The sequence below is a fragment of the Leopardus geoffroyi genome, chromosome B2 (assembly GCF_018350155.1).
Source record: "Leopardus geoffroyi isolate Oge1 chromosome B2, O.geoffroyi_Oge1_pat1.0, whole genome shotgun sequence".
NCBI lineage: Eukaryota > Metazoa > Chordata > Mammalia > Carnivora > Felidae > Leopardus > Leopardus geoffroyi.
Genome location: NC_059332.1, coordinates 122,325,923 through 122,351,019, shown reverse-complemented (window position 1 = coordinate 122,351,019; position 25,097 = coordinate 122,325,923). Strand labels below are relative to the sequence as shown.

General features: G+C 36.7%; 1 protein-coding gene across 15 annotated transcripts in view; it reads left to right on the top strand.

The window, feature by feature from the left end:
• Window positions 1-25,097, top strand: part of AHI1 (Abelson helper integration site 1) — a 214,469-nt gene that overhangs the window by 90,706 nt on the left and 98,666 nt on the right. For all 15 annotated transcript variants that reach the window (XR_006717587.1, XR_006717588.1, XR_006717589.1 and 12 more), the window contains one exon: window positions 11,551-11,668. Coding sequence is in view for 12 of the 15 variants with exons in the window: in XM_045499720.1 (XP_045355676.1) it covers window positions 11,551-11,668 (118 nt within the window). In the remaining 3 variants the exon portion in view is untranslated. The remainder of the gene's footprint in view (window positions 1-11,550; window positions 11,669-25,097) is intronic.

The window sequence follows — 25,097 nt, the reverse complement described above, 5'->3', positions numbered from 1 at the left end:
GTGCCATTTTATATTCCCACCAGGAATGTGTAAGGGTTCCAGTTTCTCCTCATTCTTACCAACACTTGTTATTTTCTGTCTTTCTTAGGATAGCTATCCTAGTTGGTGAGAAGTGGTATCTCGTTGTGGCTTTTGATTTGCATTTCCCTAATGACTAACGACATTGAGCATGTTTGATGTGCCATTTGTATATCTTGCTTAGAGAAGTGTCTGGTCAAATCCTTTGCCCGTTAAAAAAAAAAATTGTCTTTTTAATGTGCACTTTTTAAGAGTTCTGGATACAAGTCTCTTATCAGATAGATGATTTGCAAATATTTTATCCCACTTTGTGAGTTGTCTTTCCACTTTCTTGATGATGGCCTTTAAAGCAAAAAGGTCTTAATTCTTGTGAAGTTCAGTTTATCTATTTTTTTCTTTTGTCACTTTGCTTTTGGTATCATATCTAATAAACCATTGCCTAACCCGACACATCAAAGATGTACTTCTTTTTAAGATTTTAATATTTTTAACTCTAACACTTAGTCTGTGATTATTTTCTCTTTTTTTATGTGTATGATGCTATGTGGAGCTATAACTTTATCCCATTGCATGTGGCCACCTAGTTGTCTCTGCACCAGTTGTTGAAAAGGCTGTTCGTGCCCCATTGAGTGGTCTGGGCACCATTGTCAAAAGTCCTTAGTCTTAAAAGCAAAGTATATTTCTGCAGTTTCTCATTTGTTGCAACCAGGATAGTAAATTTTGCCAGGTATCTAAGTTTTTTCTTCCTTAAATCCCAGCCAAATTTTTATGTTGTTGAAGATTCATTCCTTTTTTCCATTAACATGCTTTAATAAGTATTTTGTGTGTGTGTGTGTGTGTGTGTGTGTGTGCGCGCGCGCGCACGCACATGTGTGCTTGGGTTAGAACAGTGAATAGGCACATTTTGTCATAGGAAGATAAATGGTAAAAAAAGGAAACAAGGTAATTTCAGACAATAAGTGACGTAACAATAAAAGTAGATCCCCGAGACAGAGAATGCCGGGGGAGTGGGGGACGGCTGCCCTCAAAGTGTGTTCATAAAAGGCCTCTCTGAGAGAAACATTTGACAAGGAGCTAGTCCTGTCCTGGAAAATCCTCATCTGGAAATATAACTGGCAGAAAGAAGAGCACTGTGTGTAAGTAGTAATCATGAGCAAGTAAGGAGAAATGGTGTTTCGTGACGAGGTTGGAGAGGTGATCAGGAGACCATGCATGCCTTTTAAAATGCCTGTAAGCGGGGCGCCTGGGTGGCTCAGTCGGTTAAGCGGCCGACTTGGGCTTAGGTCATGATCTCACAGTCCGTGAGTTCGAGCCCCGTGTCGGGCTCTGTGCTGACAGCTCAGAGCCTGGAGCCTGTTTCAGATTCTGTGTCTCCCTCTCTCTGACCCTCCCCTGTTCATGCTCTGTCTCTCCCTGTCTCAAAAATAAATAAAACGTTAAAAAAAAATTTTTTTTTTAAAATAAAATGCCTGTAAGCATGGTAATGCAGGGGAGGAATAATTTCCCTTCTCTCCTAGGTTCTGTCCTTCTAGGTCTGATGGTTAAGTTGACATAAGAAAGATTAATAAAAGAAAAAAATCTAATTATGCACATATGGGAGCCCCACAAAGATATGAGACTACAAAGCTGCAGGCAATTGAGGCTTTTATAAACCATCCTTAGTGTAGGAAAGGGAGGGATAGGGATATAGGGCTCCAAAGTGGGAAGGCAGCCATTCCCAGGAAAGTGAGAGGAGGAACTCTTAGGCGAACAAAGCCTGCCCTGCCACGTAGTTAAGTCCCTCCAGTGAAAAAGGTCTCTCTGGGCATAGCTCTCTTCCTAGTAAAGGCCTCCTTTTTAAAGTACATTTCCCGGGGCGCCTGGATGGCTCAGTCGGTTAAGCATCTGACTTTGGCCCAGGTCATGATCTCATGGTTTGTGGGTTTGAGTCCCGCATTGGGCTCTGTGCTGACAGCTCAGAGCCTAGACCCTGCTTTGGATTCTGTGACTCCCTCTCTCTCTACTCCTCCCCCACTCATGCTCTGTCTCTCTCTCTCTCTCTCTCTCTCTCTCTCTCAAAAATAAACATTAAAAAAATTTTTTTAAGTACATTTCCCTCATTGAAGGGTAGCTTCTCTACCTGTTTTCAGAGCTTTTCCAGTGTCTGCAGTTTCTGAAAATAATCCTTATGCCAAAGAGGCATATTCGAGGGTGACATATCCTGCTAAACCTTCAGTAAGGAGTTAGGTGTTGTTTTAATCAGAGAAGCTGCGATGGAGGTATTAAGCTGGGGAGGATGTGAGAATAGATTTTAAAGGGAGTAAGTCTTCAAGCAGATCAGTTAGCTGACTTTCATGGTTGTCCATGAGGAGATGGTAGCCTGGACTAAGGATGGTGTTAAAAGATAAACTGACACCTATTAAAATTTTTTAGAGTTTATATGAGCAAAAATTGATTTGAATGGCACAGCATCAAACTGGACATGGTTAGAAGTGCTCCACTGGCAGGAACTGAGGAAAGACTTTTTATAGAGAAAAGGCTGAAGGAAAGCAAGGAAATTAGAGACTGATGATAGTTTAAAGCCTAGTTGGCCATTTGTGATTGGTTGTCCTTAGGTTTCAACTTTGTAACCTGGAGGTATTTACAGGCTTAGATTGGACTTTGCTTCCATAGCCTGTAAGGCCAGGCACCATGGCATTGGAGCTGCCTGAGACTCATTGCCTCCTGTTTAATTAATTTCACAGTGGCAATAATGAATTTGCAGGCAGTGGACAGATTTGCAATATATTTTGGAAGCAGATTCAACACAGCTCAGCGATGGATTGGATGTGGTGTAAGTGAAGGAAAGAGGAAAGATGGCTTCTGTGTTGCTGCTTGCAGCAATTGTATGGATGCTAGTAGAGCTTTGAATGAGGTGAGGAATGCTGGCGTGGAGGGAGCAGATTTTAGGAGCAGAGTTTTGGATGTGGATGTAGTTGTGTGGTAGGTGTTTGGACTTCTGAGTCTTGAGTTCAGGGAAGAAGTTAGGGCTAAAGTTACATTTATTTAAGCTGTGAGATTGGATAAGATCTCCTGGGGAGAGGTAGCTAAAGATCTGAGGCACGGGTCCAGGAGAAGTGTATGTCAGAGAAGCCTAGAGGAGAGTATTCCAAGGAAGAGAGGTGCTAAACTATCACGTGTGACTGAGAGAATGAGCAAAATGAGGATAGAACATTGAGGATTGTATTTGGCTGGATGGTGTCCTTTGGTTACCTTGATGGAAACTGTTTCAGTAAGTGGCAGAGACAAACGCACAATTGAAGTGAGTTGAGGACAGAATAGAAGTCCATAAATTTTGACTGGGAAGCAGAGAAACAGGAGCTGAGGAGGAGTCGTCAGTGGACAACATCAAAGCATATTTATTTGCTGATTGGAATAATTCAGCAGTGATGGAAAAGTGAGTACTGTACCACAGAGGTGGTCATTGCTGCCCTCAAGTCCTTGAAAAAGTGAGAGGGGGTGTAATCCTGAATACTAGTGGAGGAGCTGGCCTTAAGAGAAGGGATTTTTCATCCTGTCTGATAGGCCAGTAGGTGGAAACTGGGTAGATGCTTGGATACAAATTTGATGATGGGAGGTTGTAAGAGTGCTCATCTGATTGCTCCAAGATAGGAAATGGTATTAGAAGTCTTGCATTGCTCTGAATTGTGATAGCCCTAAAATATCGGTGTATGAGTTTACAATTTACGGATTTCCTTGCTCTTTTCCTTGGCTTAGAGTTGGATTGAAGCACATCAGAAATGGTATTGCCTGGAGTCTGTGTCCATTCAGCTCTGTGTTATTCCTCACAAATGGAACTAAATCTGTTTTTCTCCTGTTTCCGGACATAATTATATCATACCTGGCATGTGTTAGAAATGGGCCTATTCTTCCTTAAATTATAATTAATTTTGGCTGCCTTTTCCAGAATGAAATTATGAATTCCCTCAGAGAGAAACAACTCTCTTTCTGCCTTCTCCCCTTCCTTCCTTCCTTCCTTCCTTCTTTCCTTCCTTCCTTCCTTCCTTCCTTCCTTCCTTCCTTCCTTCCTTCCTTCCTTCCTTCCTTCCTAACTTCTTCCCCCTCCTCCTTGTTCTCCCTCCCTCCCTTCTTTCCTTCTTTTTCAGCTTCACATAGTACTGCCTCCACCTCTAATCTTACATTTCTGAATCTCCACACTCCTTTGTGAGCTTCTCAAAGCTATTTGTTTGTTTTTTAAATTAGTAATATCACCTGTCCTAGATGAATATAAATGCAGCCAAGCTGAAGTTCATTGAATTATGTTTAGTAGAATAATGCTGTAAAGGTAAGGTCATAATTAAATTATAGTCTAATATATCTTAGAACATAGTATTCACTAAAAAATAAAAAGGTTTAAAAAACGGAGAATCCAGAGATGATGATTTTTATAAATCTCCTAAAAAAAAGTTTGGATATTTTCATCATGAAGAGATAAAAATTAAGTTGAGATTTTAATAGAATAGTTGTTTACGCTTATTTGGAGAGTTTCTTTCTCAATGATTTGTTTTTAATGCTTAAAATTATTCCTTCATGGCATTCCAAAACTCAAGAAAAGCAAATTAAGTGTTGTTATTTTGACAGTATTTGGGAGACTGGCCTGACTGTAGGAGTGGTACAGGCCAAAATAGGCCACTAAAAGAAATTATGTAATTTTATTCCTGAAAGTTTTAGAAAAGAAGAAAAACCCCTTGTTTTACAAAAAGCCAGTTTTCCTCCCATGTGTCTCCTTTACTCTCGCTCGACCACCAACCTTCACAACACTTCTGGTACCAGATGGGCTGTGGTTTTTTTCCCACACCAAGCAGTTCTCTGCGATACAGGATGTCCTACACTATAACTCAGTTTTGACATTGTCCACCTGAGGATAGCGGCAGATCAGCAGATTCCATAGGTTTAAGGACTCAGTCCCACAAGCCTTCACGTGCCACCACACCTCTGACATTTCAGGTGCCGGTGTGGGTCCACATCGTTACCTGTGTTTCTGACCAATCAGCTGTAAATTGGAGGGTCCCAGGCCAATTTCCTCAGGTTCAGTTAATTCCCTGGAGCAGCTAAGAACTCAGAAAAACAATTTACTCGTTACTGTTTGCCAGTTTATTATAAAAGGATGAAGGATACAGGTGAACATCCAGATGGAAGAGATGCAGAGGGCAAGGTGTGTGGGGAGGGCCCGGAGCTTCCATGATCTCTCAGGCGCAGCACTCCCAGCACGTCCATGTGATCACCAACCTGGAAGCTATCTGAACCCCATACTCTTGGCATTTTTATGGAGGTTTCTTCAGGTAGGCGTGATCAGTTACAATTCCATTTCTAGCCCCTCTCCCCTCCCTGGAAAATGGAGGCGGGGGGGGGGATGGGCTAAAAATTCCAAGCTTCTAATCATGGCTTGGTCTTTCTGGAGACCAGCCCTCATCCCAGAGAACACCAAAAGTGACTTCATTAGAACAAAAGACATTTCTGTCTCCCAGGAAATTGCAAGGTATATAGGAGCTCAGTGTCTGGAACCAGAGTCAAAGACCAAGTATTAGAACAAAAGATCCTCCTAGTACTTTTATCACTTAGGAAATTACAGGAGCTCTGTGCCAGGAACTGCAGCCAGAAACCAATATTTTTTTTTCTGTTACTTCACATACCTATTTCTAGGTTTAAATTGAGTATTAAACCATGAAATTTAATGTATTTTTTACTTTTAAGGCTTTCATTCTACCAATTTTTATCATTAAAAGGTTACATTTGAGAAGTCTTGAACACAGTTACCACCTTAGCTTTGGGTAGGTTTTTAAACATGCACTGCTTTCACATTTATATTACTTCATTTGACTTCTGTGCAATTCTCATTAGTTTTATAGGAGTTATTTATTAAAGAAAGATGAACAAAAACTGGTTCTTACCCTCAGGAAGATTACAGTCAGTTGGATAGTAATTAACCAAATAATTAAGCACACCAAAGTGTTACCAGTGCTGTGATAATACAGTATGATAATAAGATGCGAGACATGGTGGGGAGACAAGGGAGAGAGAGGTAAGTTCTCCTGGGAGAATCTGAAAGGCTTTTCACACATGATATAATACTCAAGCTAAAGCTTGAAAAAGGAGTTGACATCCATCAGGAAAGTGGAGGCAAAAGGAAAGCCCATTCCTGGAAATGGAACGGTATGAGCTAAGTGACAGGGACATGAATCAACTTGGCACGTCTGCAGAGTTATACACAGTTTGTCTTAGCCAACGTAGGAAAAGGAGTGATAAGGTTGAGGAACTAGGTAATTATTAGAATAGAAAGCTTTGTATGCCAGGATGAGAATTATGGACATTATCTAGTGGAACAACTGATGATAGGTTTTAACCAGAAATGTTAGTCAGTAAAATTAGCATTTCAGAAAGATTATCTTGTTAGTATAGAAGAAGAATTAGAGATAAGGAGATAGGGAGACAAAGCAGGAGACTATTGCAGTACTTTGCAAGCAGAGAAAAAGGCCTGAACCAGAGCCCTGACTGGAGACAAAGAGTGGGGTCAGATGTCCAAGCATCTAATTGACCTAGTGACCAACTCGGTGGAGTGTGAGATGGTCGTGTAGGATGATGTCCACCCTTGTGGCTGAGGCAACTAAGTGGATAGCAGTAGCTTTCCCTGAGACAGTAAATAATGGAGGGAGTTAGTTTAGCTTTGAACTTAACGTGTTTGGAAGAGTTTTGGATTTCAGAAACGTCGGCATAGAAGGCAGATGAAGTGATGAAAACAAATATTACTGCCTAGGGTAACCTTGTGGTGTGAGGGAAGAAGAGGGCCCAGTGCGTCTAACAGGCAACCCTGATAAGCAGTGGTGGCAGGATAGCCCACAGAAAACAGTTTTCCAGAAACAGAGGAGAGTGACTGGCAGTGTTAGAGATCTCAGAGGCTTAAGTGAATCTGCTAAATCGGCCCAGTTGAAGTCTTGGGTGACTTTAACTTCAGATTTAGTCTTCTGGTAGAGAAAAGCTTCATTGTGCTTGGTTGAGATTGAATGGTTGAGTTATATGGATAGCAGTTATGTGCTATTTTTCATGGACTTTGGCTTTCAGTGAAGCTTAAGGAAATTATGGAATCATTGTGAGAATTTTTCATTTTTTGCTATTTGTTTCTACACTGAAGTAGAAAGATCTATGCCTTTTTTCCTATAGGGAAACAGCCAGTGGAGAATTTGAAAGTAGAATTTGGAAGAGCTTGAAGTATCCCGAAGGGAGAGGCACCAGGGTGGTTTAGTCAGTTAAGCATTGGACTCTTGATTTCAGCTCAGGTCATGATCTCGAGGTTCTTAAGATCGAGCCCTGTGTTGGGCTACACGCTGTTAGGGTGGATTGCGATTCTCTCTCCCTCTCTCTGCTACCACGCACGCACTCTCTCACTCTCTACCAAAATAAATAAACTTTAAAAAAAAAGTATCCCCAAGGGAACAGATGGAGGGATTAATGTTCAACAGAGGGGCACTAGACGAAAAGAGGTGAAGGTGGATGTAAGAGCTGTATTCTTTGAGAGGTTTGAAAATGAGGGTTTCAGAGACTTGAAGACCAAATTTTCTCTGTGAAGTAAGGAAATACACTGAGAAAGGAGGTAAAGTTTGGAGAAAACCAAAGACATTGAGATAAATTGACTTTGACTAAGACATGTTGGATAAATGGTTTGAACCAGCACTGCATCTTAATTTTTAAGCTTTGCATGGAGGAATCATATCAGTTATCTTTGAACTACCAGCCCTTGGTGTGTGTGTGTGTGTGTGTGTGTGTGTGTGTGTGTGTGTGTGTGTCTATCAGAAGTTCAAAAAATCTTGATTAAATACTGCAAAATAAAACTTCGTTATGACTGATTCAAATTTGAATTCTGGTTTTAGTTCATGTAGCAGTGATGAACTGATTTGGGGGGAGACTTCCTGGCACCTTACCCTACTGTAGAAATTTCTCTTCTGCACGAACGGTGTTTCTTCCTGATCCCTCACTTTACTGTGGTAGCTTATATGGAAAATACCTAGGGACCTAGAGCTCATGTTTGAATTTCTCTTTATGAGAAATTTATGTACCACAGGCTACTCATTTGTTAGGTTTTACTAACCTAGAAATCACAGGAACTTAAGCTGCTTTAGTTTATCATATGAGAATGTTAAGATACCTGACTGACTTCAGTTGCCTCGAGTCTCATTGTGGCTCAGGTTTTCTCTTTCACTTGTTCTTTAATACTGGGATTCTAATATTTATAACAGACATTCAGTTTGCAACAGAACATTTCCTGGGTATTGGGCTTTTTTTTTGCAACCAGAACTGTCTTCAGATGAAAGTATTATCTGCATTGTTGTTCCAGTGTAATGGAAAAAAACAGCCTTTTGGAGGAAGGAGGGGACACATTTGCAAACATAAATGTATAGACCATATTATCATCTTTCAAGTTATAATTTAAAAGCAATTTGAAGTATCTCCACAACTTGAAATTTTAAAAACAATTCTACTTCATGTGTATGTACCATATAATCTAAAATCAGCTAAAATGATGAGGTCTGTAAATACATATGAAAATGAGTGTTATGTATCTCCCAAAGGTTTCATAGTTTAGCTAATCACTAAACAAGAAACTAATTGTTAGCTTGTTCAGTGTTGGGCACTCAATTTGAGGTCAGGGTAATGACTTTTTTAATATGAAAATTAACCTCCTCCTAGAGAATTAGTATTTGCATATTTTGCCCAAAGCTGCTTATGTTCAGAAAGAGTAAGCAAAAGCATTTTTGTGATTAACTTGGCCGAAGTTCAGGTGATATGTTTTCCTTTTTACTATTAAGAATCTCATTAAATTTTTATGTTTTTAGTTCTCCCCAATTTGGAGGTATTAAACTGACTTTGGCAGACTGTGGTTTTTGCATGAAGCAAGCAGAAAAGTGTGTTGTGAAAAGAGGGTAGATTTGTGTAGGGTAGACTATCTTAGCCAACCTTTCTGTTGTTGTAAAACTATTAAGCAACTCTTTTCCACAGCATATATTTCAAAAATAGATATTGCTTCACTCTAGTTAATGGTTATTATTATTTTTCTCCCCTTAAGTAAAGTAGTGAATATGTATAGGCTAGCTTTGAAAATACTTGGAGTGCGAATTTCAAGTCACTATAATGATTAACACCTATCCAAAGTCTTGAAATCTGCTGTATGTTGCTACTTACCACCTCATAGGTATTAGATAGTCCCTAAAGAAATGTGTTGAGAAAGAACAGAATTTTTAAAATGCCTAGGAAGAATACGTGAAGTCTCTGAGCAGAGACGTTGAAGTATCCTATTCTAGCTTCCCCATTGTTCTTTTTGGTTTTAGCACAAGTAAATATTTGAAGAGGAAGACTAAAAAAGCCTGTAGTATACGTGTGTGTGTGTGTGTGTGTTTGTGTGCGTGTGCGCGCGCGCGCGTGTGTGTGTGTGTGTGTTTGCGTGCGTGCGTGTGTGTGTGTGTGTGTCCCCAGCATACACTTGTTCCTTTGGACCAGATTTCAAAATGCATTGTTTGACATGTAGGAAAAAACTTTATAAGAACACAGAAGTAAAACTGAAAATGATTCTAAAAAGAGAAGTGGATTAAATAGTTAAGTGATAAATATATATCATTGTGTATAATATTTCCATTTAAAAGCATAGCACTATGAAAAATTTACTGTATCATTATACTAAATTACATATTCCTAATTACTCTTACTTCTAGTGATGTTAATAATAATAACTAATATTTCTATAGCACTTTATATTTGTATAGCACTTTATGGCTTCCCTTTGCCAACATACTCTATTTCATATATTTTTTATTTAATATGTTATCCAGTGCTTTATGTTTTGCATACATAAATAGCACTTTATAATACCAATTCATCTTTATTGTTCCTCCAGCATATTCCCAATGAAGCATGCATTCTATTTTTATTATCTTCACTTAAAGATGGAAATAAAACTCAAAAATGTGAGATGATTTCATTGACACTTTAGGTATTGTATTGATGTAAATAGTCACCATTAATGTTGCTCAACGTTTAATCATGGCTCCTGATAGAATTTTTAAAGCTGGATAATTTTTTTTAGCACTGATGCGGTATTTGACCCTATTTTGAAAAATATTTTTTTTTTTATAAAATGGCATCATAACAGTTTACAAACTTTAGAGCTATACTATTATATGGTATAATATATAATTTTTTTTTACCAAATATGTAAAAGCCCTTTGCTTTAGAAGAAAAGTTTGATACACCCTTTACTATCACTATTTGAAAGAAGAGAAGCATTTACAAACATTATATGAATGATGAGTCAGATAAAGGACATGCAGGAACCACAATCTACTGCTATGTAGAACATCAAAAGGGAATTTTTTAATATTAGTACAGTAGTTGTCCTCTGATTATTTTTTGAAAAGAGCAAGGGAAGGCAACTATTTTCATATATTAGTATTTATATGCCATAAACTATCATTTAACAGTTTGGCAATTCACAGATTATATTTTACAATAAATTAGAAATTCAAACTTTAAAATTTTTCAGAATTAGATCACATTTTATCATGATTTCTGAAAATGAAGTTATTTCAAAAAATAATAAAGGTATAATTTATTAATAACCAACAAGAGACTAGATCATTGCTGAAATTAATTATAAGTTGCAAGATAAATTTACTAATATACATTTAACACATTTGGTGACCTGTTCTTTATTTTCCTGCATAAGCTATTATTATCATGTACTTGTTACAGGTTTCATTTCTAGAAGACCGTTGTATTCAGACAGTGGAAACTATTCCACTTGGCAGGTTAGGTTACAGCTGTGTTACCTGTGTCACCGTGATGTATGAAAACGTGAATATTAGAGGTGTTTTCTGTACAGTCTCTGAAAAGAAGTACCTGCTGTTTCACAGAATGTTAAAGAAGTGTGGCTGTGAAACATTCTAACTTTCTTAATTGAAAATTAAGGGGGCAGGTCATTTTTAATTTTTGCATGTCTTTGCATAACTTTTAAGACCACTCTGTTATTGGGGCGCCTGGGGGGCTCAGTCAGTTGAGCGTCCGACTTCGGCTCAGGTCATGATCTCACAGTCTGTGAGTTAGAGCCCCACATTGGGCTCTGTGCTGACAGCTTGGAGCCTGGAGCCTGCTTCAGATTCTGTGTCTCCCTCTCTCTCTGCCCCTGACCCACTTGCGTTCTGTCTCTGTCTCAAAAATAAGTAAACATTAAAAAAAATTTTTTTTAATAAAAAAAAGACCACTCTGTTATTAATAATGTCAATTCCATGATAAGCACATTTGTTTTAGTAAGGCAGATTTACTTTATAGTTCTGCTTTCATTACCACTGTATTCCTTTCTTGATAAAAACTACTCTGTAAACTTTAAAAACTAAGCATATAAATCGTTACCACTTGTTTTGACCTACCATGTGTCCTGGTTTGCATTGTAAGCAAACATTTCTCATCCAGTTTTTGCATCAGTAACCCAGGAAATTACACTTTGGTTCTGATTTGCCTTTCCTATTACAGGTCAACAAAAATCTCTCGTTTACTTCAATGCCAGCCTCCTCACAGCCGTCTAAGGTAAAGCAGTCAGACATGCTGGCCGCTCATCAGATTCTTCATCAGTTTGGTTTCACTCAGACCGGTGAGCCCCTTTTCTTATTTTGAGTACTCTTTTAAATGTTCAGATACTGTTTTTTTAGAAGATGCCATTTATTTCACTTGAGAACTGTAGCTCATAGCATTGTAATGGTCAGTTCTCATATTTGAGTTATGTTCTGGCATTTTTTTTTCTTTAAAATCACTGAAGTTATTTCAAAAGCAAATTTGAACCTGGTGAATGTAATAGTAGATAGCTCTCAAGCTCTATTTTGTTGAACAGAAAATAATTTTAAAGTAGCAAAACATGCATTTTAAACATGTTTAATATTAAATCTGATTCAGTTTCCCTTGGATAAAAGAACCATAGTTGATGGATAATCCCATTTTATAATTTCAAGGAAAGCCAAGGTAGAATACATTTGGAAAGAAACAGGATATAGAAATCTACATAAGTCACTGAGTTGAAACGAACTGTACAGTTGCAAATTTTTAGGCGAATGTTTTAAATTTATTTGAATAATATTTTCAAAGGATGTCAACGAAAAAGCATCAAGGTGAGAAATGTGTATTTTGGGTAATTAAAGAGGACTATTTCTGTTTGTTAGGCTGTATGTTTTGACAGTGTGTATTTTCTATTGAATTCTTTTAGAAAGATGAGACAGCTGGGAATAACAAAATGATTATCTTTGACAAAGAGATTATAATAAGAAACTTGAGCTTGAAAAGATTAACATTATTTACAAATCCAGGGACAATACTGCTTTTCTACTTTAAAAGTATTTGGAGTTTACATATACAAGCTGTTTTAATATAGTTGCATTTTAATATTGCTATATAAGTTACACATTACAGTGTGAACATACTTAAATTAACAGTCTTATATTCAGTCCTGGCTGTGCCTTTTATTACTCTTATTATATGAGAACTTTAAATCTTCATTTGAAAAGTGGAAGTGATGTTTACATTAGATATTGTTGAACTTCAAATCACATAGCACATATGAAAACACTTTGTAAGCATAGGTACCATATGAATATAACATACTTATTAACATGATGAATGTATATACACTAGCTGTGAAAATACTTTCAATTCTCATTGCAAATCACTATAATAATTAAGTTATCTCAAACCTTAGAAATTTTAAATTTCTAGTGTTTTAGATGTGTGCCAGAAGTTGGAACAATGGCATTAGTAATTTTTAGGCACAATAAAGGGCACACTGTGTGCCACCCCTTTAGACTCTTAATCCCTACACCCTAAGTAGATACTTAGTTTGCCCTCAAATCAGGTCATTCTAATGACTAGGAAAGAAAGAACCTATCTCTACCACTTGATTCCTGTCATCCGGATGCTTCAGGATCAAATCTGGTTGAGTTAATATATTGATTAAAACTCATTCAAGTAGTGTCAGCCAACAAATGAAGATGATAGATGAAGAATTCTTCCCTTTTCCATAAAGGGAAAAATAGGGATAGATAGGAAGCCTTTTGAAATGGGAAGAGGGATTGCCACTGAGACAAATAAAGGAAAAAGGAAAGCCAGATATGATAAAGGCCAGTCTTTCAGACTTCACCATTATACATAGGATTTGGTCCATTTACCTTCAGCTTTCCATGGCCTTGAGTGTAGCATTTGTATCATGCATCTCTCTGTGTATACACTATCTTAGAAGCATTACCCTTAAACCATATGATGGATGGTAACACTGCTTCACTTGATTGTTTCAGTTATTAATATGCCTGACCTCATTTTAAGGCATAGCCTTCCTATAAAATTTGTTGAGATATCAATGTATGGAAAAATTATAAAAGCAGAATATGGAATCCATTGAAAAATGGCCAAATTAATCCATTTCATTCATTCAGAAGTCTATCTTTGTGGGGAAAAAACTATGCAGTAGGAAACACGTGAACTAGTTTCTACATCTGGCTCCATTTCTAAATGACCGTAGAATCCCAAGAAATTTTTTCAGGCCTCAGTTTTCTCATCCCTACAGATAAATGAGGGCTCTGAATTTAAAGAGTTTCTGTCTTAAAAATTCTATGATGCTGTCCTGTATTTAAATGAGCCTTAAAAAGGGATAGTTAAGTGTTCCCCACTGTACAAAAAAAACCATTAGAGGGGCGCCTGGGTGGCGCAGTCGGTTAAGCGTCCGACTTCAGCCAGGTCACGATCTCTCAGTCCGGGAGTTCGAGCCCCGCGTCAGGCTCTGGGCTGATGGCTCAGAGCCTGGAGCCTGTTTCCGATTCTGTGTCTCCCTCTCTCTCTGCCCCTCCCCCGTTCATGCTCTGTCTCTCTCTGTCCCAAAAATAAATAAACGTTGAAAAAAAAAATTAAAAAAAAAAAAAAAAACATTAGAATCTAAAATATAAGACTACAAAAACAAATGTAGATAGAAGGTTTAAAAATAAAAATCTTACTTGAAAACCTCTGTAAATATTCAAGTCATATCTGTAGACATTTGGCTTTGTACAGTATAAAGAAAAGCTCCTTAACACAGAGCTAATCAGGATGGGCCCTCTAACCCTCATGCTAGGAGGCTGAAAAGCACAGGTTGGTTTGATTTACATTCTATATGAATTTCTATGCTGGAAGGCTAGACTCCAAAGCAGGTTTATGGTCTGTAGTAATTTCTGTTAACTCTTATTCAGGGTAAGTTCTATGTAATGGAGACTGCTAGAAAAGTAACTTTTTCTTCTTTGATTTGCATTCCTCGGAGTTTCTAGAACAGTGCCTTTTTTCATTCTACAATCATTGTAAGTGGCTCCATTGTTGAAGATCCTTTCTTAAATGGACTAAATATTATAGTCTCCACTCTCAAGCAGCTTACAGTCTGATTGGAGACATTAGTGAATGTGGACCAAATTATGTCAGCATTGGATAGATTATGAAATCACAGTGTAAGCAAAGCAGGACTGGAATAGAGACGGACCGAGCAGCTAAGAGTTTTCTCAGATTCTTCTATGCCCAAATAGAATTTATGCCACAAACCCCACCTTCCACCTCCACTTTCCCTCCTGCACACACACCGAGGCTTCCCAATCCCAGCGCTCCAGCCACATTCACCTAGTTGTTAGGTGAAACTAGGAGTAAATTTTTAGTCATCTTTTTTCCCACCACTTCCTACACCTCCACTCTTGTTTCTTAGCTTATTCTCCCTAGAGCAATGTGATTCTTTGAAAAATGAATTGGAAAAAAAAAAAAATGAATTGGAGCATGTTACTTTCCTTCTTAAAGCTCTTAAATGGCTTCCTATCACAATTAGAATGATTCCCAGAGTTCCCACCCTGTCTTATGAAACCTTTCAGAATCATGCCCCTGTCTTCATGTTGGCCTCCTTAACAGCCGGGGGTTAAGGGACCATGCCAAGAGAGCCAAGAAGCGGGTAACCAGACCTTTGCTTTAAAGACAGCTTTGCTTGGCTAGGGGGGTTGACTCTTAGTTAGCTGGAAGAAATGCTCAGGTGAATGTACTTAAGAAGAACTGAGTATGCGAAGGTAGGTGGGGGTCAAATTGTGTCCTACTGAAGAGTTCATATTTTATTTTCTAGGTAAAATAGAGCTGTCAAAAATGTGTTTTTAAAAAATACGTCTGGTAACTGAGTGAAGAATGGGTTAGACAGGAAAAAAGCTGGATACAACTCTTATGAGATCCTTATTTCAAGAAGTATTCATTAGGCTATTACTCTAGGTTCTTAGTTACAAAGGAATAAATCAGCTAATTCTATTAATCCTGTTAAAATTAAAACTATAAATCCCTCCAAAAAATCTCTTCCCGAGTAACTTTTGTAAGAATGAAAATTTTATAATTTTGTCAATTACACTTTAATAAAGCTGGAGGGAACAAAACAAAAATGTAATCTTAACATTTTAGGTTAAACTGAAGGTTATAGCTTATCATGCCTCACCATGTAGAGGACATGTTATACTGCATCTCAAAACTGTCTCCATACTTCTTTAGTATATAATGAAGAAAATCTCTAAAACAATAAGAGTAACTTGTGTTTATAAAAAAAAATTGTGAAGTGCTTTCATATACATTCTCATTTGATCTTCGATAAAACTTTCTTGGAAGTAGGGTAAACATTAAAATCATAGGGCATGAAATCCTTCTAGAGCATCTAGGACGTTAAAACTTTGGCTGCTCAGCCCTTTACGGTGAAAGGGAGAGGCAGAGAGGCTGGCTTGACAGAGTCCATGTAGCTGGTAGTGTCTTAAAACAGTATCTCCTCGCTCCTAGCTCCGTCCCTCTCATACTACCGTACCAAACTGCCTAGTCCTAGAGGAAGGCACGAGTGTAGGAGGTGGAGTGGACTGCCTTCTCGATTCTGTCCGTGAGGCTGGCCCTGGAGCCACTCCTTCATTTCTGGTCCATTGACCTCCCACTCTGCCACATGGTCCCTCTGGCTTCAGGTGTTCTCTTTTGTTACGAGCTTTGGAGGTCTGTAATCTCCTGTAGAGTAATAATCTGAACAGTACTAACTCTGTGCTAAAGCTGAGGTGAAATGAAGGTATTTCCTAAGGATTGACGAACTTCTACTTTGCTTTGACCTTTAAATATAATTCTGAGTTTGCTAGTTGTTAGATTTTTTTTTAAGGTTTAGTTCCAGTGATACTGTGGTATTTAAGTGTGCAGTCAAATCAACAGGTTCTCTGCAGAGAAATTTTGTTCTGTGATAGTTTGTCTCAATCCCAGATCCCATTCAGCCATCTCAAGAGTACTTATTATGGAAGTAAATTTTAAAATGTGGATTATTTAGTAAAAAATAGAATTAATTACTGTTATGGGCAGCAGAAATTAGCAGGAAGTGCTCATTCTACTGGCAGTAGGATAGGTGGTGTATCATCTTTTCATGTTTATATTCGAAGGGCAGCATGCTTCATTTTTATGTATTTAATGTATCTTTTTTTAAGTGTATTTATCTTGAGATAGAGAGTACGAGCTTGTGTGGGGGAGGGACAGAGAGAGTGGGAGAGAAAGAATCTCAAGAAGCAGGCTCCACACTGTCAGCACAGAGCCTGATGTGGAGCTCAGACTCACAAACCATGAGATCATGACCCAAGGCAAAATCAAGAGTCGGATGCTCAACCTGCTGAGCCACCCAGGCACCCCTTATTAGTGTATCTTTTCACAGCATTGCTTTAAGTTAAATTTATTTCATATTCAATAGGTAAGTTGAGTCATACAAAATAGGACATTTTTTAATGTGTTTATTAATATATCTCTTTTCATTGTAGACTTGGAGTTTGATAGGGAAGACCGTGTGACATGGTTTTTAAAAACAATCAATAATAGCTCTGTCTTCTCCATATTTTGGCTGCACTTTCCAATAGCCCATATAAACATATATTAAACTTTACCAACAACCATTTAATCTAAGTTTTTATCATATCCTAAACAGGCAAAGGATCTGATTTAGGCATAATCATAAACTGATTCAGATGGCTTCAGTATTGGTTAAGAGATACCAAGTTAACTTTTGTGCATCTACATGTTTAATATTTGAAGAACTGGATTTTTTCCATCGATTTTTGCATGCCTTTGAGAAGTAGACACTTATTCCCTTGACCAGCTCTTAAAATTAGGACCCACTTTCCAGTTAAAATTAATTTTTATTCTTTTCAAGATTTCCGTATTTCTTAAGGTTTTAATTATTTGCAGAAAAATGCAAAACTTATAATACCACTGAAATTTAAAATGAATCCTGGACCCTAGTTTCACCAGAGATTCTGTAATATCATTATATAACCCATCATAGAAGGTAGATTACATCCAAGTTGGAAACGTGACACTTGTATTTCAGAGGAAGGGAAAGAAAACATGTTGGCAAAAATCGAGAGTTACAATGACTCTGAGTAAACACAGCTGATGGTAGAAGGGGGTTTCCATTTTAAGGAAGGTAAAATGAGCTTCAAAGAACTGTCTCATGTTATCAGAATTGGCAGTTTTCTCATAGTATTAATGAACTTTAAAGTGTTAACTGAAAGCATGTTTGATTGAATTCTGATAACAGACTTCCAGAATTCCAAGATTGCGATTTGGGTGGTGGGACAGGTGACAGGAATGAATTTGCCATCACAGATAAAGATGTCTGCAGAATTAACTGATTTTCTATAGACACATGTCCTTAAATGTGCTTTATGGTACTAAAAAGAATCAAAAATATTTTTATTATGCAATGTTTTTTTTTTAATTTTTTTACGTTTATTTATTTTTGAAAGAGAGCAAGCACGAGCGGGGTAGGGGTAGAGAGAGGAGAGAGAATTCCAAGCAGGCTCCATGCTATCAGTGAAGAGCCTGATGTGGGGCTCAAGCTAACGAACTGTGAGGTCATGACCTGAGCCGAAATTAAAGAGTTAGCTGCTTAACCGACTGGGCTCTCCAGGCACCCCTATTATGCAGTTTTTAAAAGCAAGAATTTGTTTTCCAAAACAACCAGTTTTCTAAATTCAGTACATGTGCCTTATGGTGCAAAAAGCACTGCACTAGACCTGGGGTCAGAAGGCCAGGGGAGCTGGGCCCAAGCCCTAATTGTGCCACTGCCCAGCTGTTTTCTTGGGTCACTGCCTTTATCTCTCCAGGTGTATTGTCTCTGTTTTCTACTTCATTGTGAGGATCAGAAAAATATTTTTAATACTTTGAAATCCATAAGAAATTGTAAGAATAAACAATATGAGATTTTATAGGAGATTCTTCTGATTTTTTTGTTTGTTTGTTTGTTTGGAATCATACAATCTGTATTGTGGCCAAAGGAATGGAGGAAATCTTATTTCAAGACATGTTTTAATAAAATGTGATAAGTGATGATTATAGAAAAAAAGAACACGTCAGAGAGGCAAATAATGGTTGTAGAATTTTTAGAAGCATGCCAAAAAAGACATTAAGATGAAGTAATTTTAAGAAGAAAGTTTTCAAACGAGCGTCTCAAACTTAAATAATCCACTGGAATCCACTTACCTTTGAAATTTTGGTTTTCCCCATAAGTACGAGTCAACACAAAACCCTGGAGGTGTGGGACTATGTTCATATTTGGATTTTTCTGGACACTGAGCAAATGACCTTGATTTCATGAATATTTTTTAACAAGTCACTATTTTATATTTCCCTACCACAAAGAATGAGATTTTATTTGTTAGATTTTTTTTTGTTGTTGCTTGTAATTGGAATATCTAACATTGATGTTTGATTGTTACATTAAAGAATTAAGGTGCCATTTTAGTAACCAATATCATTATTTTTACTAAGTAATTCTCCAGTGATCAAAGTCCAGCCCTTTGTTTAAAAATTTTTTTTTAACATTTATTTATTTTTGAGACAGAGAGAGACAGAGCATGAACGGGGGAGGGTCAGAGAGAGAGAGGGAGACACAGAATCCGAAACAGGCTCCAGGCTCTGAGCTGTCAGCACAGAGCCCGACGCGGGGCTCGAACTCACGGACCGCGAGATCATGACCTGAGCTGAAGTCGGCCACTTAACTGACTGAGCCACCCAGGCGCCCCAAGCCCTTTGTTAAAAGAATAAAACTTATCCTTATTTGTAATAGAAGCCCTTATACTTCCTCAATAATAAATATCATTTGAATTAGTAAAGTGTTTCCAATTGTGTTGATAACAAAGTATAATCTATATATTTATCATTTCCTAATTTAAAAATCATTTTATCAACTCTAGTAAATACTAATATACTTAATGAATGGTTCTTCGTTCACATGGATATGCATTTCGTATTGATGTCCCCATTGAGTTACTAAATTTTTCCTAATACCCTCTGAAGAGAGAATATGAATGCAAACATTTCTCCTCGTTTAAATCTGTTGATTTGAATGAGCTTAAATTTGTCCATTAGATGCTAGCCAATTATTTTCTAAGAAGCTATTTTATATGGTATTTATATTGTGTATATGGTTCCAACCTTATAATTTTCAACCTTTTCCCCCATGTGTTAAAAATAAAAAACTTTAAGCTTTCCTTTTATTTTTTTAACATTTGTGTGTGTGCACGCATGCGCATGTGTTTTAAGAGCCTATTAAATTTAGTTGTTGAAGTATATTGTAGTACTTACCCAGTGGATTCACTTTAAAGGTGAAATAATTATATTAACATTCACTGAAAAATAAAAAGAAAGCAACTGAAAGCCATTAACTATAAGAAATTAAAATGAGATTCTACTGATTTAATAAATGAGAACTACCTAATTTAATCCTAATGCAGTCAAAATACATGCCAGACCTTTGAATTTGCATTTTATAGATATTCTGATGTTTATCTTTTACAAAATTTTCCAATTGATGTATTAAGAACCTTGTTGTTTTTGTTTATATTTTGAAGATTTATAGAAGATACTTGCGTATAGCATCCTTTTTTAAAAGATCACATGTAAATTTTTTGAGAGCTTAGGCAAAGTTAAACAGCTACTATAGTATGGATGGCTCTGAAATATGAAATGCAGAAGATACTTAGCCTCAAGCTTGTGTAGCAAGATATATATAAACTAACCACTTTGGTCATATATGTGACACACATGTAATCATTGCCATGCATGAGCTTTCATTTCCTGAAAAAAGCTTCTGTATTTTATTCTCCTGCCTCATTTTGGATGACAGCATTACCATTTTTCCAGTAGAAACTGTGGACCCATCTTTGAGTCCTTTCCTTTGACTAGTTCGTCTCAGAGCCCTGTCTTGATTCTGAATCTTTCTTAACTCACCAACTGTCCTTCTGATCTTTATGGTCTCTTTCTTGTCCTGTTTGTCCCTTTTTTTCTGGTGTCAGAGTTTTATGGATGTCATTACGTCTTCCTAATTCTAAATAAAGTTCTTTTCTCTGAATTGATGTTTTTCTCCTGTGCTCAGTTTTTTCATCTGTTTATGTATCCTATGTTTTTGTTTCATGCCAGTGGTTTTTCCTTTGTATCTGATGATCATTGATTGGTATTTGTCTTTTTTTTTATATGAAGGACTGGGTACAAATATGGTGTCCCTCTTCTGTGGTGTAAATAGCTCTATAATCTTGCTATTTTGTTCACTTTAGCAGAAAGTATTGAGGACTTTGTATATGTGGCTAAGATATATTAACTGGCAGCTTATATTTAGGGTAAGCAAGCAAGATAAATGAGTCCACTTGTCAGGCTGTCACACTCATTGCCAGAATGAGAAGTAGGGCAACAGTATTCACTGTAGAAGTGTTCACTCTTTCAAGTGGTATGTTCAATAATATTTTTAGGGACAATCCCACTGATTTATTTTTACTTTTTAATCTTTTTTTGTCTATGGTTAATGCTCGGCAGCATCCATTTTATGTGGGATCGATCTGCAGCCTGTTTGGCCTAAATATTTTATATATGAACCTTCAATTATTTCTCCTGGGTTTTGTTTTGCCCCCTACGAAATATGCTTTTTCTGTGTCCACAGGTCCTCAGATTCACTGTCAGATAATTCTGTATCTACTGCAGCCCACCATAATGTTTTCAGACAGATATTTCTAATCACTTTTCATCTTCTGTAAATTTATTGAACTTTCTAACCTATTTTTTTTCAAGCTCACCAGTGACTTTCATGTTGCTCATACAAGTAGTCAATCCTGTTTATGTTACTTGACCTATAAGCAGCACTTGACACATTCGATCTCTTCTCAATATACTGGTTTCTGGGATGCCACATTCTCCTTTTAACTTCTATCTCATTAGCCACTACCCTTCATTCTCTTTTTGCTAATTCTTCCTCTTTTCTTCCATGTCTTATCACATGGTTCCACTGCAATCTGATCCTCTTTTATTTCCAGTATTTATGTTCATTTCCTTGGTGATCTCTTGACTAAATAAAACTTCTATACCAGTGTCTTATCTTCAGCCCAGACCGCTTTTCCAAACTCTAGATCTGCACAGTCCAGTACAGTAGCCTGTAGCCTCATGTAGCCATTGAATACTTAAAATGTAGCTAGGGTGATTTGGGAACTGTTTTTTATTCTATTTTATTTCAATTTCAATTTAGATAGGCACATACAGGGGTGCCTAGGTGGCTCAGTCAGTTGGGCATCCACCTCTTGATTTCGGCTCAGGTCATGATCTCACAGTTTGTGAGTTCAAGCTCAACATTGGGCTTTGTGCTAACAGTGCATGAAGCCTGTTTGGTGTTTTGTCTCCCTCTCTCTGTGCCCCTCCCCAGTTTGCTCTCTATATCTCTCTCAAAATAAATAAAAATAAACTTCAAATAAATAAAATAAAATAAGATAAATAGACACATATGGCCAATGGCTGTTACGTTGGACAGTTCAGACTTACAAAATCTACTTCTATGTATATCTTCATTATCTGACACCAGACAAATCAGTGTTACGATATAAAAAATGGATTACCACTTTTTAAAATATACATAATTCTTTTAATATTAAGACCTCCTTGAATATAATGTTGAAAATTTTATGGTGTTTTATCATCAGGATTGTAGAAATGTTATTAATAAGCAGCATTGATATTAATTTGAATAGGGGGTCGACAAGTTTCTTACTCTTCATATTTAAATCAATACATGACATTCTGCTTGCACTTAGCCGAGAAGTCAGACACCCGAATTTAGATCCAGATTTTGTTAGTTATGCTATGACCTGCAGTAAGTTATTTCATCCTAGTGACTTGTCATTTGAAAATAGAGGATGGGAAAGTGTTTACTGCAAGTGAAAGTTTTTAAATACCAACCCATGCTTGACTTAAAATGCACTAGGAGTTATAGGTAGTATCTTTATGACTATATTCAGAGCTATTTTAATCAATGAACTTTTTATTTTAAATTTACCTAACTTCCCACTAAATTTTAGAAAGAGAAATCACTATGTTCTTAGAATTAGGCTTAGTGAATGTTGTGTGTTAAAATCCATATTCCTCTAGTACACTATATATTTTTTCAAAATACAATCTCTAGGGGCGCCTGGGTGGCTCAGTCGGTTGAGCGTCCGACTTCAGCTCAGGTCACGATCTCACGGTTTGTGAGTTCGAGCCCCGCGTCAGGCTCTGGGCTGATGGCTCAGAGCCTGGAGCCTGCTTCCGATTCTGTGTCTCCCTCTCTCTCTGCCCCTCCCCCATTCATGCTCTGTCTCTCTCTGTCTCAAAAATAAATAAACATTAAAAAAAAAATTAAAAAAAAAAATTAAAAAAAAACAAAATACAATCTCTAGGCATACTGGTTAAAACATTTCCATGACAAAGGTGGTTTTTATCATGTAGTTCTAAAGTAGAAGAGCTGGAAATTTTCATCTTTATCAGAACATAATTTACATCATGATGAAAGTAGTGAATGTTTCTGATTTACTGCTGTGCCTCCAGGGAAAAATGAAACTGTCAGTAATCAATTCACTCAAAAGTGAGGATTATTGAAAGAATTACAACTTTATATGGCTGCACCCGGCAAGGGGAAAAGGGCAGATTATAAAACAGATAAATTATTTTTGGCCAGGGGTAACTTTATTTTTTACATAGCTTGAGAATAAGACTACGTTTAATGTTATTTAACATCAACCATAAGATGCATTTTACTATATTTATAATCTCACACTGAAATTGACAGTTTTTCCATTTCTAAGGCAGTAAGGCATACAAAATGATATTATTATAGAGTATATTTTCATGTATGTAGGTTTTAAAGTAGATTTTTTCATAACTTTTTTTTCTGATAATAAACTTAAGGCATGGTTTTGAAGGGAAAATGAGTATTCCACAATTTTGACATCTTTCAATTGCTAGATACCAATAAGTTTTTCAGTATTCTAGTCAATATATCTGTATTTCAAGATGTTGACCACATCTCTGTTAATGAAGAATATTTTTAATTCATGTTGAAAATAAAAAGTCAAGTAATACTCCATGTTAATCCAGTTTACTCATTCCTTCCATTGATGTACCTGCACATATTTCACATCCCTTCATTTCAATCTTTATGTTCTGTGATTCTGTGAAAAGTGATGAAATTTAAAAACGAGTAATCACTTTTTATTTATGTATTTTGCTGAGGGTGGGCACTGCTTAGAACCAAGGAAGCAGTTCCCATGTTTACTCCCTTGGTCAAGGGGGGGAAAATGAAATACCATTTAGAGCATAAAAATAATAATTTTTGTTTCCTTTGTAAATTCCAGCATCCCAGAGTAACTTTTTAAAAAATTAAGTCTATGACAAGACATAATTCAGTTTTTAAACATTTTAGTTTCTGTCTACCAAAGACTCTAGAAATTTAGAGGAAGACTCTGGAAATTTGGAGGAAGAGGACTATTTAAATTAAGTTTTCATTCACTCTTACTCAGTTAGGTTATGCTTTATAAGACTATATTCAGAATAGTCCTAAGGGTTCTCTCAGACTAGCCTAAGTGCATACTTTTGAATTTTGTGGTTTAGTCAGTTTGGTCTGGATAGTGAACATTCTATGATATCATAGAATTTACTGGTAATGTTTTCTGGAAATGAATATCCATCACTTATTGAAAATGTCAACTAACGATGGAAATTAGGTTTAGGAACTAGTCCTTCTGGTAATGATAGAGATGTCTAGATAATGTTGATTTGTATTTTCCAGAATTTTAAATGTGTGTTTTCAGGAAGCTTTTTCCTTGAATGAAAAGTGAATGAAAATGTAAAGAATCACTCTTTGTGTTGTTCTTAGTCAGCAACTTGCCTCCAAGTCTGAGAGCAAGGTTGATGACAAATATGGCAACTTAAGAAATGACTAGATGGAGTGACTGGTCATATTTTAAAAATAATTTAAGAGGCTTTTACATTGTAAACGTTCAGTAAGTAAAAAGTAGAACATTGTCCTAATGTTCTAATTTCAGGCAATTTACTTTTTTTTCTCAACTTTCTCCTCTGAAAAATATTCAACTATAATTTCATAAAGAGTAAAAATTGAGAACGTTTTTTGACTAGTATCCATCTTTTTGAACAGAGCCAGAAATACTGTATTTTAGTAGAAATATCCTAACAGAACCTGTTAGTTTAAAAAAATAAAAAACTTTTGTATACTTTATCAAAAATTAATTCATACAGTTCATCAACAATTGTTTTTGGAGAACTTACTGTGTGACAGGGACTGTGCCAAACCCTGGCAGAACTGGAAGATAAAGGACTGCCCTCAAAGTCCTCAGAATAATGGGGTTAGGTTCAACAGCAGATAAGCATAAAACACTAAGGGAATACAGGCATGAAACAGTCTGCTCAAACACATTATCCTTGTGAAATGCACTTAGTTTCATGGCTCTGCTTAGAATTGTGTGTCTTCTATTCAGTATAAAACAGTATTGTCTATTTAAAACTTCTCCCAACGGTAGTTTAGAACTAGGAATTTGAATTTTGATGCTGACCTTTTATAAGGCCAGTGTATCACAAGTCATGTAATAACCTCCATTACTGTACTATATCCTTCAAATCTGCCTCCTAAGGGTGTTCTGGGAATAAATGAGTGAATATTTATAAAACACTCCAGTTTCTTTTCT